Here is a 15,710-nt window from a genome sequence, read left to right on the forward strand (position 1 = left end):
TGTGGGAGGAAAACCCCACACCGATCATAGGAGGGAAGGGGTAAACAGGAAATCAGGCTTGAGAACTAGGGAAGGAAGGTGGACACCTCCTAGTGAAACCCTAACCAAAATCCTGACTGACTACCAGTATGAACAGACCCCAAAGGTAGGTGAGTTCATACGCAGGAATACCTAGAGTCCTATCTAGCCCTATAGGACCCTGGTACTAATGGCACAGACGAGACTACCTGTTCCTCCAAAAGGACGGACGAACAGGAGTCTACTTCAGGCCTAATACAAACAATAGGGAAATGCAACACACAGAACCCAAACAAAATACAAAAGGGAAATGAAAGACTTAGCTTCAAAGAGGCTATGGAAGCACCAGGAACTCAGCCGAGATCCAAACACAAACAATCCACAGGCACAGAAGCTATGAACCGCACAGCATAGTGGGAGAAGCAACTAAAAATAAGGAAAGTTAAATGACCACATAACCAACACTTGGAGGCAAGGGGTGTGGCCACTACCAGAAACAACACAGACACCTATTGTTCCACAAGGAAAACCTGTCAGATCAAACCACGTGTTGCCAGTCTCACAGATCTCCTGCCACTCACTGTCGCCGGGACGTCCGTATGTCTCTGTACATCCGTGACAACTAGATGCTGTGATGCAGTGTGCCTCAACTAACATGGTAATAACTTTTCATTACTTATGTGAAATTTGTTTGCGGTATCTACCAGTTATCGTGTGTCAATTTACAACATGTGCCCAATTACAAATGGCAAATATAAAATGGTTTATACTAGAAAAAAAAAGGGTTGGGGGAGGCGGCAATTGCTCAGTGCTTGCAACTTACAAGAATGTAAATTGTATGGAAGTGTAGAAAGAAAGTGTCTGTATTTGCAGGATATCACAATTTATCAGTGGCGTATGTCTCCCAACTGCAGACAGAGCCACAACATGACACCTTCCTGGCCACAAGCACAATGCGGAATGACGTTCTGCTCATTCTACACCGAGAAGTCCCTGTCTGCTGCCCTCCTGATTGGCTGATCCAAGCTGTCTGTCAGCTACTGAGCCAATCGAGACAAGCCTTCTGTCCAACATGCTCCCAGTGTCGTGTGACCACCCTTCTTTTTACTCCCCTTGTAGGAGAGAATAATGAGCTGCGCACCGTTTTATGCGATTCGTTCAAAGCGAATCAGAAAAGCTTTAGACTCATTTGTGTGCCGAATTTCTTTCAAATACATAATGGAACCCGTTTGTTTGGAATGGATTCACTCATCCTTAATTGGGAATCCTCAAGAAATGATGCAGAAGACATAACCACCTAGTACAAGATTTCATTTCTTATCATTGTTGCACTGGCATTCAAGCAAACATTAAAGGGTATCTTCACAAAAAGGTGAATTTATTCATCATTTACCTAAAAAAAACTCCAACCCAAAATTCTGTAAAGGTATTATTAGTTTTCCTAACAGAAAATATACCCAACTGGGAGAATTTTTTATTTGGTGTTCCACTGGGACATGGACCATGCTGCCATATAGTGCCCTATATAACACTGCAATATATGCCCTCATGCAATACCTAAAAAGTTCAAGGTAAACTTTCTGGTATTCCAGGGCAATGGAGGTTTGCATGCTCCACTCTTTGGTGCTCCCTGGTGGTCCAGTCCTTAGGAGAATATATTCTATATTATAATTGCCTGCTTTACATATCCAATTTTCTTTGTGGGTACTTTTCATACAGTAGATTTGGTTTGATTGTTGACTTGACACACATGACAATTTGTTTGATGGGTGACCTATGTAGCAATGTGACTATGACTTAGACGCTGATCATCTTAAATTTTTATTTTTCATTTGGAGTCCACGTGATTTGAAGGTCACATACATATGTTTATGGATCTAAATGTCTGTTATCTTCTTGGATATTCTATGTGATGTTTCCATGATTTTTAAAATGTGAGTGTTTCCTTTATTTACAGCTTAAAACTGGAGTGGACAGATACATCTCCAACTTTGAAATCAACAAAGGCGCATTTGATAAAGGCACATTGATTATCTACATTGACCGTGTAAGAAGTTGCTTGTGTTTGCATGCATGGGCCAGGTCTGCCAGAGTGTGAACCTCTCTGTAAGAATGAACCTTCTGCCTGGCTTATATAGGGGGTCTTGGAAGGCATCTCAATATGTCACATGGAGATGAGTGCCTTTATGAGTCAACAACCTTTGGACAATACCTTTTATCTAAAAGGACTCCTCGATCATGAGATGATTAGAGAGTCTTGTGCTATTGTAATCTCCTAATAGGAATCCCCTAATAGGGTATATGGAATTAGGTTTTCTATACCTCTCCTGTTCTATTTTGAGCTACCTTTTGTGGCCTAGATGTCTAAAGTGGGACATTCTCAGAGTCATCTCGCCAAGGGATCAGTAGTGTTCTTGACATAAGTGGGGCCCACATTCATCAGACATTTAATATTCTGTGGATATGACATAAATGTCCAGGTTGGGAATGCCCCATTAGTGGGGTGTGGATTACCATCACCACTTGCTGTTCTGTCCATAATAAGCTGGAGATATAGTCTTGGACGTATTGGCGGATAGATTTTTGAAAAAAATGTCTCAACAACCACAAATGCCTTTAGAAGTCATCATTTCATAAAGATTTTTTATTTTTGAGTTGTGTTTTATTCGTTATTCTTCTTAGATTTCACACACCGAAGATGAATGTCTGAAATTCCACCTTCATCAGTACTTTGAAAATGGACTTATTCAGCCTGGATCTGTCACAGTGGTCGATTATTACAATCCAGGTAAGATCCTAGTCACAGTAGCCCCTTAACTACTAATACCAAAGCTATGAAAAATTACATTGCTTAGTCAATCATGTGATACATAATTTCTTAGAAAATAAAAAATAGACATTTAAAAAAAAAAAAAATCCTTACATTTTTATATTTTTTTTTTTATTTTTTTGCACAAGGCCTGCCCATTAAAACAGGGGTTCATGATCTTGGAGAACCCCTTTAACTTAAGTCACCAAAGATTAAAATGAATGTTTGAAATTATTTTTTTCAAGTGTCAACCTGTGTCCTAAGGCCCTCTATAATAATGGTCTTAAGGCCTCTTTCACACTTGCGTTGTTGGGATCCAGAGTGCACTTCCGTTGCCGGAGGTGGCCGCCGGATCCGGAAAAACGCAAGTCTACTGAAAGCATTTGAAGACGGATCTGTCTTCAAAATGCGTTCAGTGTTACTATGGCACCCAGGACGCTATGAAAGTCCTGGTTGCCATAGTAGGAGCGGGGAGCGGGGGAGCGGTATACTTAGTCCGTGCGGCTCCCGGGGCGCTCCAGAATGACGTCAGAGCGCCCCATGCGCATGGATGACGTGATCCATGTGATCACGTGATCCATGCGCTTGGGCGCCCTGACGTCATTTTGGAGCGCCCGGGGAGCCGCGCGGACGGTAAGTACACTGCTTCCCCGCTCCCCACTACACTTTACCATGGCTGCCAGGACTTTAGCGTCCCGGCAGCCATGGTAACCACTCTGAAAAAGCTAAATGTCGGGTCCGGCAATGCGCCGAAACGACGTTTAGCTTAAGGCCGGATCCGGATCAATGCCTTTCAATGGGCATTAATTCCGGATCCGGCCTTGCGGCAAGTGTTCCGGATTTTTGGCCGGAGCAAAAAGCGCAGCATGCTGCAGTATTTTCTCCTGCCAAAAAACGTTCCGTACCGGAACTGAAGACATCCTGATGCATCCTGAACGGATTTCTCTCCATTCAGAATGCATTAGGATAAAACTGATCAGGATTCTTCCGGCATAGAGCCCCGACGACGGAACTCTATGCCGGAAGAAAAGAACGTAGGTGTGAAAGAGCCCTAAGTCATATGAGACTTGAGGATGGTTCTGGATTTACACTGGTACTGGCAAAATAATTTCTAACAAGCAATTGGACAACACAGATCTTCTCCATTAGAACTCCATTTCTCTTGTGGATTTCGACCAACTATGTATTACATGGTTGACCATTCATGTGTATATTTTCCCTGAACTGAAATATGTTAGGTAGCTTGTCTCAACTTCCTGGACCAGAGGTGATCAGCTGAATGGTTTGCAGGCTATGGTGAGAAAACCCCATTAACATTATCCTATTTTTCGTAACCTCATAAAAACACCAATCAACCCCTAATAATCGACTCTTCAAGAAATCTTCTTAATCCATTATTTTTATCCATTTTTTAAAAAAAATTCTCTACCCATCAGAAAACCGGTGCACTAAATTCTACCACATGGAGGAAGGCAGCAAACTTCTGGGCAAGATCTGCAAGGGAGATTTCTGTCGCTGTACAGAAGGTAATGGAGGACATAACAGTGATGTGGTTTTACCAGTTGTGGTACTCTCTAGTCTGGATATTTTTGTTGAAAGAGTAATTGGTTCATATGGTCTATACACCTCAAGTATTTGTTGGTTCCTTTTCCATATGCAAAATTTTGTTTAGAATATTGAAATTCATTCTTATTCATTTTTCAGAGAGTTGCTTTTTGCAGCAAGAGTTTGGTAAGATGAAGGCTCTTGATCGATTAAATAAGGCTTGTGAACCTGCTGTGGATTATGGTGAGATCATTACAATGTGATTTTCATATAGTTACATATTCATAGACATAGACTTGTGAGCTCCCTGCAAAGGTGTGCCGGTCCCTGACTATCGTTTTACCCGTCTTTGAACCCCATGGGTTAGCTTTCAATCACACACTCCAGAAGGCAGTGATCTGGTGGTTCCCCTACAGTAAAGTTCAGATCCCTGTATATCAGATCTTGTCAGGGGACTGACAAGATGATGCCCTTAGGATTAGCCCAAAGTCAAATCTGTTGGCTGACTCAGTGGTTCCACGCACACTGTGATAACAGCATGCCTGTTGTGAATAAAATCTATCATGTGAAGTTCATGCAATCTTAGGAATTGATTAGATTTATTTCATTTTCAGTCTACAAGGCAACACTGACGACCATTGAGAAGGGTGATAACTATGACATCTATGTCATGACAATTACTACAGTCATTAAAGAAGGTAGGTTACACATTGTGCATTTCATTCTTTCATTGCTATATTTGAGTTAAAGGGGTTCTCTCATCATAGATAGAGATGAGCGAATTTCTCAGAAATTCGATTCGGCCAGTTTGCCAAATTTTCAGAAAATATTCTATTCAATCCGAATTTTATTTGTGGCAAATCGTGTTAAAAAACAGCTATTTTCTGGCTTCAGAGAGCCTGTGTAGTGGTGTAGAACACTTTGCCTTGCAGTAACACGCATAGGGAGTCTGCTGTGGTAGTGAAACAATACTGTGAGTCCGTATGACATGCAGATGACAGGCGTCGCTCTTAGAATCACTGCACACTTCACTTATTTGGGCAGTTACTGGGCCAAAACTGACCAAATAACTCAAGTGTGAACTGAGCCTTACAGGTCACTGTCAGCACCAAGAAGAAGCGCACTCCTTTTACACCGTTGTCAGCTGATTCCACATAGATGTCTACAGAACCTGTTCTATTAAACGCTCATACAAGTAGAACCCCCTGACAGAGTGTAGAGGGTGTCAGCAGTAAGTTTGTGTTGATGTCACTGATTATTTTGCACTTCCTCTGATCCATCAGAGCAATAACCCCAAAAAACGGATCCTGTCTGTTGGACATCCGTCTTCACTCGGTCAGCATTTGGTCAGTAATCCATCAGTATTGCTATAGCCATAAAAAAACAGCAGTGGATCCAAAACAGAGATGACATGTGAATAGAATATTTGCATCTCTTCTGTGTTTTGTACCCACTCCTGCTTTTGGCTACCAAATCATAAGCCAATTCTGATGCAAAATAGGGACCATGTCATACAGGCCTTACAGCTGCTACATAGACAGGATCCATTGTGCTTTTCATTTTTCCTTCCTTCTGACAGACCAGAAGAAGGGTCAAATAAATGATGATGTCCACCAGCCCAAAATGGCAAAATAGTGGCCCAGTTATGGAGTGGGGAGGGTGGGAACAACATGAGAAGTCCACATAGTGGCCCAGTGATATATTGGTGAGGTGGCAGCAGCATGTGAAGACCACAAAGCAGTGATGTGGCAGCAGCATGAGGAGACTACAGAGTGGTGATGTGGCAGCAGCATGAGGAGACCACATAGTGGTGATGTGGCAGCAGCATCAGGAGACCACAGAGTCACCCGTTGACAGAGTGGGGATGTGGGTGGCAGTAACAGTACCCGCTGATGATGGTGGGTGTAAGAAGGAGAACTTGGCATCAGATGTGTGGCATCAGGCGGGTGGCAGCATCAGAATAGCAGCTGAGATAGGTAGCCAAAATAAACCAGTCTCTTTTGTCAAGGTTTGGGTGAGGCAGCATGGATGATCTAATCGGATGCATCTGAAAGAAGACCGAGGGCTGGGCCCATAGGTACAAATGGTACACGATGCCACACAGACACAGACAATGGTTCTTTCCCAGCAGTTGAATTTACTGAACAATGTAGTGAACAAGAAGCTGAGAATATATAAAACAGATTGGTACACAGAGAATAAACCAACAGTAAATGTAACTCTGTCTAACAATAAACCAGTAAATATGATGTTTTCCCCAAAGTCCATTAAGCAGCCTAGCTGCACTTGTATGTTCCTGGGCGAGTTCCTCGTTGGCGTGCACCCTAAGTATTGTGCAATACTATTTGTAATCCACAGGGAAATGATGTCTGTCTCTTGTGACTTTAATCCTTACTCCAGCTCCCAGCATATAATAACCTATGAGCAGCCAGAGAGAGTCCCTTAGGGCTATACATTAGGCTACTTTCACACTGGCATTTTGGTTTCTGTTTGTGAGATCCGTTCAGGGATCTCACAAGCAGTTCAAAACGGATCAGTTTTGCCCTTAATGTATTCTGAATGGATAAGGATCCGCTCAGAATGCATCAGTTTGGCTCAGTTTGGCTATGTTCCGCCTCCATTCCGCTTTGGAGGCGGACACCAAAACGCTGCTTGCAGTGTTTTGGTGTCCATCTGACGAAACTGAGCCAAATGGATCCGTCCTGACACACAATGTAAGTCAATGGGGATGGATCCGTTTTCACGGACACAATATGGCACAATAGAAAACGGATCTGTCCCTAATTGACTTTCAATGGTGTTCAAGACTGATCCGTTTTGGCTATGTTAAAGATAATACAAACTGATCTGTTCTGAACGGATGCATGCTGTTGTATTATCTGAACGGATGCCTTTGTGCAGATGCATGACGGATCCGCACCAAACGCGAGTGTGAAAGTAGCCTTAGCTTGCAGCCCGTACACCGCAATGTAACTGTACTTGGATCGTTATTGTATGTCCAAATGCCACTCCAACAGTGCGGTGCAAAGCCGCACTTATAGTGCCTTGAGTTCCTTAAAGCAGGTTCTTGGTGCTTTTTCTTATTTTCTGGTTCACTCCAGAACTGGATCCTACAAACACGACACTCCTGGGGTCATCGCTGCAAAGCTCCCCTTCATGCTGTCGCCAGTTTCCACCATGATCTGGTCCTGTCATGCCCTGCTCTGGTTATGTGCGGAGGTCTGCCAGGTTGGCACTTGGCAGCACGTGTGTAGTTTTTTGTTTGTTTTGGGCTTGGAGTTGAGCTGTATCCTCCTCCCTTCAGGTGCACTGGGTGGGGTCGTTTGTGTGAGTTTAAATTACGCCCCTTCCCAGTGTCCTGTGCAGGTTATAGTTTCTATCGTGCTCTGTGAAAAGGTGGATTCGCTGTTTCTGCTCTGCTACAAGATAAGTTGGTTTTTTGTTTCCTTTCTGTACCGTCTAGGCTGTTATAGAGACACCTGCCTCCTTCAGGATCTGAGGAAGCATGCTGCCTATTTCCCCTTTTCCACCATCTCAGAGACTTAAGGGAATCTTCAGCCTTAGGCACGGGGGCACGTTTATTCCCATCTTTAGGGTCTGAACATGGGCACAGTAGTCCAGGGAGAGTTGGTAGGTAATTGTTAGGAGGTGACCTTTATCCCCAGCTTCTGGCCTCAACGCTTGTTAGGAGGTTTTCTGTGTGTTTATTGTATCTTGTATCCTTTCCGTCGTGACATTATAACCCGCCAATACCTAGACTGCCATTTCTCAGCTGCTTTGAGATGGAGTCAATTGATGCATTAATTGATCGCATGCAGGGATTATCCCTAGAGGTTGCTGATCTGCGTAATTCTGTCGCACGGTCTCAGAATGCTCTGGCATCAGGTGCTATAGGAGGAAGTCAAATTTATGGGGAGCCTAGAGTCGCTCTCCCTGATAGATTTTCAGGGGGTGTGGATGACTTTATCCACTTTAGAGAGTCATGCAAGCTGTATTTTCAGCTGTGGCTGTCTTCATCTGGTGATGAGAGTCAGAGAGTAGGGATAATCATTTCCCTGCTTAAAGGGGACACACAGTCCTGGGCCTTTTCTATGCCAACTGGTTCTCTGGCCCTCCGGTCAGTGGATGAATTTTTTAAAGCCTTGGGATTAACTTATGATGACCCAGATTGGTTCTCGATGGTGGAATGACCCCGCGCTACGTAGTCAGTTTTGTTAGGGGTTGTCTGAGAGATTGAAAGATGCCCTCGCTTTTCATGAGTATCCGGATACGTTGGAGAATGCTATGTCTTTAGCAGTACGGTTAGATAGACGCATTAGAGAGAGGTGTAAGGTTCCTTCCGCGCGAGGGATTCCTTCTGTTAGTGGTTTCGTCTCACCGGTTCCCCAGGGTAATATGACATGTAATTCTGGGGTAGGGGAGGAACCCATGCAGCTGGGTCAGGTGTCTTTCCGTTCAGGTAATAGGAACTTTAGGAGGTTGCATAAGCTATGTTATTACTGTGGAGAGAGTGGTCATTTTGTTTATGCTTGTCCTTTTGTTAAACCGCAAGTTGATGATAAAGAAACACAAAGAGGTTTACATAAAGAAAAGAAAAAAAAACATCCCTGACTCTTGGTAGTGTGAATGGGGTGTCGGAGCAAGCAGGTATGCAATCTCCTTGCAATACTCGTTTTCTCCTTCCAGCTATGGTGGCGCTAGACTCAGGAAAATTTAATTTTGAAGTATTCATTGACTGTGGTGCTGGGGTAAACCTTATTGATTCTCTTTTTTTCAAAATCTGGGCTTAAGTACTTGCACTTTAGAAAGAGAGATTCGGGTGTTCGCAATTGATTCTTCCCCTCTTTCTCAAAGGAGTCTCACTCATATTGCTCATGGTATTCGGTTATGGGTGGGTGATTTGCATGTTTCTTGTTTTGTCATGAAGGACTTGCCTGCTTCTATGGTCTTAGGTTTACCGTGGTTGATAAAACATAACCCTACTATAGATTGGCAGGCAAGGCAGATCACTGGTTGGAGTGAATTTTGTTCAGACAATTGTCTTAGTGCATCTATCTCAGGGGTGTATACTATGGTTTTACCTCAGTATCTCTCAGATTTTGCGGATGTCTTTTCGGAGGGTGGGACTCAGGAGTTGCCTCCTCATCGTGACTATGATTGTCCAGTTAATCTCATTCCAGGGGCTAAGTTGCCAAAGTCTCGGCTATACAATCTTTCTCAACCTGAAAGAGAGGTCATGCGGAAGTATATTGCCGAGAGTTTGGCAAAGGGTCATATTAGGCCATCTAAGTCTCCGGTCGCAGTTGGTTTATTTTTTGTAAGGAAAAAGGATGGATCGCTTAGACCTTGTTTGGATTTCCGGGAATTAAACCTCTTTACGGTCCGTGATCCGTATCCCCTTCCTTTGATTTCTGACCTTTTTGATCAAATTGTTGGAGCCAAGGTGTTCTCCAAGTTAGATTTAAGAGGGGCCTACAATCTGATCAGAATCAAGGAGGGGGATGAGTGGAAAATGGCCTTCAACACGCACGAGGGTCATTTCGAGAATCTGGTTATGCCTTTTGGGTTAACTAACGCGCCAGCAGTGTTTCAGCGTTTTGTCAATGACATTTTCCATAATTTGGTGGGAAGGTTCATTGTAATTTAGTTGGATGACATACTGATTTACTCTCCTGATCTGAAGACCCATCAGGATCACGTGAGACAGGTTTTGTCGATCCTTCGGGAGAATAAATTATATGCTAAATTGGAGAAATGTGTGTTTTCTGTTCAGGAGCTTCCGTTTCTGGGATATCTACTTTCTGACTCTGGTTTTTGTATGGACCCCGAAAAGGTCCGGGCGGTTCTGGAATGGGACCGACCGGAGAATCAGAAAGGTTTGATGCGGTTTTTGGGGTTTACCAATTATTATAGAAAATGTATCTTTAACTACTCTACCATTGTAAAACCGTTGACCGATATGACTAGGAAAGTCGTCAACTTTTCTTTCTGGTCGGATGAGGCATTGCAGGCCTTTTCGGCTATTAACAAATGTTTTGCATCTGCTCCCATTCTGATGCAGCCCGATGTGACTCAGCCATTCGTGGTGGAGGTCGATGCATCAGAGGTGGGGGTTGGAGCAGTGTTGTCGCAGGGTTCATCTCCTGGCAAATGGCGTCCTTGTGCTTTCTTTTCCAAGAAGCTCTCGGTCGCCGAGAGGAATTATGATGTAGGGGATAGGGAATTGCTGGCCATCAAATTGGCCTTTAAGGAATAGTGTCACTTGTTGAAGGGGGCGTCTCATCCCATTACGGTATATACTGATCATAAGAATTTAGCTTACCTGCAGTCCGCCAAGCGTCTAAATCCTAGACAGGCTAGATGGTCACTGTTCTTTACTAGGTTAAATTTTGTGGTTACTTTTCGCCCGGGGGTTAAAAACGTCAAGGCAGATGCTTTGTCTCGTAGTTTTCCTGGGGGAAGTGATTCGGAGGATCTTGGCTGATGGGGTGGTTGTCTCCGCTCTGTACCCCGAGTTCGAAATGGAGGTGTTGGGAGCCCAGGAGGGGGCTCCTGATTCTTGTCCCCCAGGGAGGTTGTTTGTTCCTGCTGGACTTCGATACAAGGTATTCAAGGAACATCACGATACTGTCCTTGCTGGACATCCTGGTGGCAAGTTCACCTTTGATCTTATTTCTCGGAGGTTCTGGTGGCCCGGGTTACGTAAGAGTGTTGAGGATTACGTAGCAGCTTGTGAGACCTGTGCACAGTCAAAGGTTGCTCACACTCGACCTTCTGGTTCACTTCTTCCTTTGTCTATTCCATCTCGTCCTTGGACACACTTGTCTATGGATTTTATTACTGATCTGCCGAGTTCCTCTGGGAAAAGGTGATTTTGGTGGTTGTGGACCGTTTTAGTAAAATGGCTCACTTTGTATCGTTAGCTAGTCTGCCCAATGCTAAGACTCTTGCTCAGGTTTTTCTTGATAACATCGTGAAATTACATGGCATTCCCTCGGATCTGGTTTCTGAAAGGGGCACGCAGTTTATTTCCAGGTTTTGGAGGGCGTTCTGCTCTCGCCTTGGTGTTTAACTTTCGCTCTCTTCGGCTTTTCATCCGCAGTCGAATAGGCAGACAGAGTGTACTAACCAAAACCTGGAGACCTACTTGAGGTGTTTTGTGACTGAGAACCAGGAGGACTGGTCCTCATTCTTATCTCTAGCAGAGTTTGCTTTGAATAACCGTAGGCAGGAGTCCACGGGTAAGTTGCCATTTTTTGGCGCATACGGTTTTCATCCTCAGTTTGGTACCTTTTCTGGGACTGGTTCCTCTGGGATGTCAGAGGAGGAGAGATTTTCTTCTGCCTTGCCTTCTATCTGGCGGAGGATCCAAGTTCATTTGGAGAAGATGGATGAGAGGTATAAGTGAATGGCTGACAGGAGACGTGTAACTGGTCCGGACCTGTGTGTGGGTGATCTGGTGTGGTTATCTACTAAAAATATTAAACTGAGAGTACCATCTTGGAAACTGGGTCCAAGATTTATTGGACCTTACAAAATATCTGCGGTTGTCAATCCAGTGGCGTTTCGTCTGGATCTTCCGCAGATCTGGAGAATCCGACCATGATGTGTTCCACAGGTCTTTACTGAAGAAATATGTGAAACTGGTGGAACCATCGCCATTGCCTTCTCCTCCTGTTCTGGTTGATGGCAATTTAGAGTTCGAGATCTTTAGGGTTCTTGACTCGCGTGTTCTTCGGGGTTCCCTTCAGTATCTGGTACACTGAAGGGGATACGGCCCTGAGGAGAGGATGTGGGTTCTGGCTGTGGATGTTAGTGCCAGCCGACTGGTGAGGGCCTTTCACATGTCCCACCCGGATAAAGTTGGGCCTGGGTGTCCGGAGGACACCCAGGTTATGTGTTATGTGTGGAGGTCTGCCAGGTTGGCAGCATGTGTGTAGTTTTTTGTTTGTTTTGGGCTTGGAGTTGAGCTGTATCTGCCTCCCTTCAGGTGCACTGGGTGGGGTCATTTCTGTGAGTTTAAATTACACCTCTTCGCAGTGTCCTGTCCGGGTTATAGATTCTATCTTTCTCTGTGAAAAGGTGGATTCGCTGTTTCTGCTCTGCTACAAGATAAGTTGGTTTTTGGTTTCCTTTTTGTGTACCGTCTAGGCTGTTAGAGAGACACCTGCCTCCTCCAGGATCTGGGGGCACATTTATTCCCACCTTTAGGGTCTGAACGTGGGCACAGTAGTCGTTCAGCTGCTGCAGCTCAAAGAGGGTGTGCTTCGCAGTGTAAGAGTGGCTTAAGTGCATGCAAAAATTCCTGACCATTTATAGGATGTCTTGCAGATGGGTGGACGCCTAAAAACCAGATTGAACATATGCTCCATGCAGGGCACATGGCTCAGCCTCCCTTGACGCAGCGCCGACACAATGTTCTTCTCATTGTCTATCACCATGGTTCCGATTTTGAGTTGTCGCGGAGATTCGATTTCTTGATGAAGGATACAGATCAGTTCCTCCCCTGTGTGACTCTGTTCGCCCAGGCAAACAAGGTGCAGAACAGCGTGACACCGCCGTGCCCTGCACATGTGGTATGCTGGAGAAGCACTGTGAATTGTCCCTGCACTGGAGGCACAGTGGTGGATGAGGAGGCAGAGGCAGACATTGTCGCAGGACGAACGGCATGAGAACGTGGAGGCGGAAGCGGCGTCACCTGGCCAAGTTGCTGGTTTGGCTGGGCAGGAACCACATTCACCCAGCGGGCCGTAAAGGACATATATTGTCCTTGACCGTAGTTATAGCTCCACACGTCGGCGCTGCCGTACACTTTGTCAGACACCGACAAGCTCAAGGACTGGCCCACCTTCTGTTCTACATATGTGTGCAGGGCTGGTACTGCCTTTTTGAAAAAGAAATGATGGCTTGGGACTCTCCACCTCTGCTCGGCACAAGCTATCAGTTCTCTGAAAGGCGCAGAGTCCACCACTTGGAAAGGGAGGGACTTCAGCACCAGCAACTTGGCCAGGAGTACGTTCATCTTCCACATTGGAGCCACGGTTCTCCCAGGCCACTTTATGGTGTCGCTGCACATGTTGACGCAGGGCCATGGTGCTTACATTGGCACCCTGGCCATGCTTCACCTTCTGCCCACAGATTCGGCAAATGGCCATGTTCACCTCCTCTGGTGGCTTAACAAAAACTGCCACACCCATGAGTAGGTGATTTTACCCCCAACACTTTGCACTGAGTGACTGCTACCGCCGCTGCCTATGTGAAACCCTGCACCACTACTTTCCGGGCAGGTAGGCTCCTGCGAAGCGGGTGGTCTACCCCGGGCATGTTTAGCTCCCGACCTTTCACTGCTGCTGCAACCCTGTTGACTCCTGCCCACGCTACCGACTTGCTGGCTTCTTCGCTGCCTCACGCGCAAGCTGCAACCCTCTTCTCTCGATGATATTGAAACTCCATTGTCACCCGGATCCCAATTGCGATCGGCTATCATCATCGAGTACTGTCTACATGTCTCTGATGTCCTCCTCAGCGGTCTCCAAGCCAGGAGCCTGACAACTCGCAACACCAGCTCCCATGCCATTTTCCTCATCACTACTTGCCAGCCTACCGGAGAAAGCGGCGGATGTCTCCTCCAGATCTTGGCTGGGCAGTAGCTGCTGACTGTCCTCTAGTAGCTTGTCCTCGCTGTATAGTGGAGCTGAGCCCACAGCATATAAAACTTGTCTGGCTGAGGTAACAAAAAAGGACAGAGGCAGGTTGAGGACAGGTGATGGCACAGGGCCTGCTCCTGGGCCATGCCAACTAAGGGTTGTGTCTGAAAAACCCACCGACTCTTGGCTGGGGTGTCTGATGTTACTTGGGACGAAGTGGATGACCGAGTCAACCATTCAAGCACCGCTGGGTTGCTAGCCAAGACTAGCCATAAAATTTTCCGTTCACGAACGGCGAACGCGAATTTCTGCAAATGTTCGCGAACGAGCGAACCGGGCGAACCGCCATAGACTTCATCAGGCAGGCAAATTTTAAAACCCACATGGACTCTTTCTAGCCACAGTAGTGATGGAAACATTGTTACAAGGGGACTAACACCTGGACTGTGGCATGCCGGAGGGGGATCCATGGCAAAACTCCCATGGAAAATTACATAGTTGACGCAGAGTTGGATTTTAATCCATAAAGGGCATAAATCACCTAACAATCCAATTTTTTTTTGAACAACGTGGTTTAAAACATCCAGTGTGTGTATACGATCAGGTATGATGTTGTATCGATCAGGTAGTGTAAGGGTTACGCCCGCTTCACAGACATTGACAGACCAAACTCCCCTTGACAGACCAAACTCCCCTTTTAATGCACCGCAAACAACCGCAAACAGTCCATTTGCCCAACCGCAAACTCGCCATTTGTACAAGGTTGGATACCAAGTTAGCCATGTCCCGTTGATGTCATTGAAGGTTTCTTCCTCCACCCAGCCACGTACAACACCAAGGGTCCCGGAAAGGTGAATTGAATTGATTTTCCGAACGGGGAGATGGTTAAAAAAACGCTGGCTCCCTCCCCTTTGTTTGAATCCAAGGTCACTGCGTCTGTGCCGTGCAATTTACTGTCCCACCCGATATGAGTGCTATTTTCTGTAGTTCTTTCTTCTCCCCAATCTGGGGTCCATTTATTAAATAGATTTTTCGAACGGGGAGATGGTTAAAAAAACGCTGGCTCCCTCTCCTTTGTTTGAATCCACACCATGGTCACTGCGTCATCACGTGGCACCCACGTAGCATCCACGGACACATCGTCATCATCAACCACTTCACTTGTATCTGACACCTCAGCAAAGGAAGAAGCAGCGGGTACAACATCATCATCATCATCACACTGTACGTCCATGTGTGTAATGCTGCCTGACTGAGACATATCCCTGTTATCTCCATCCTCTGGCAATAATAGTTGCGCATCACTAATTTCATCCAACTGATGTGTAAATAACTCCTCTGAGGGATCAAGTGAAGCAGCTGTGGTGCCTGTGGTGGTAGTGGCGGCGGGCGGGAGAGTGGTAACTTGAGAGCAGGTGACCAAAGCTGAGCTGGAGGAGGATGGTGCGTCAAGGTTCTTAGCGGAAGCTGTTGAAGATTGGGTGTCCTGTGTAAGCCAGTCAACTATTTTCTCCGAATTTTTTGGGTTCAGGGTACGTGGCCTCTGAACACTGGGCATTATTCCAGGGCCAGTGGAAATCACAGCACCACGAACACGACGGCCCCTGCGGCGTGGCCTGCCTCTGCCTGTCATTTTTTATTAGATAAGTGTTACTATGCATGCAAGGTACTGTGCCACCCTATATAAGTGG

At 45.6% G+C, this 15,710-nt stretch overlaps 1 protein-coding gene across 5 annotated transcripts in view; it reads left to right on the forward strand.

The window, feature by feature from the left end:
• LOC120986497 (A.superbus venom factor 1-like) overlaps window positions 1-15,710 on the forward strand; it is a 694,107-nt gene that overhangs the window by 653,757 nt on the left and 24,640 nt on the right. For all 5 annotated transcript variants that reach the window (XM_040415118.1, XM_040415120.1, XM_040415117.1 and 2 more), the window contains 5 exons: window positions 1,976-2,065; window positions 2,701-2,806; window positions 4,264-4,353; window positions 4,532-4,615; window positions 4,987-5,070. In XM_040415118.1, coding sequence (XP_040271052.1) covers window positions 1,976-2,065; window positions 2,701-2,806; window positions 4,264-4,353; window positions 4,532-4,615; window positions 4,987-5,070 — 454 coding nt within the window. The remainder of the gene's footprint in view (window positions 1-1,975; window positions 2,066-2,700; window positions 2,807-4,263; window positions 4,354-4,531; window positions 4,616-4,986; window positions 5,071-15,710) is intronic.

This window comes from Bufo bufo, chromosome 1, assembly GCF_905171765.1.
Source record: "Bufo bufo chromosome 1, aBufBuf1.1, whole genome shotgun sequence".
NCBI classification, from domain to species: domain Eukaryota; kingdom Metazoa; phylum Chordata; class Amphibia; order Anura; family Bufonidae; genus Bufo; species Bufo bufo.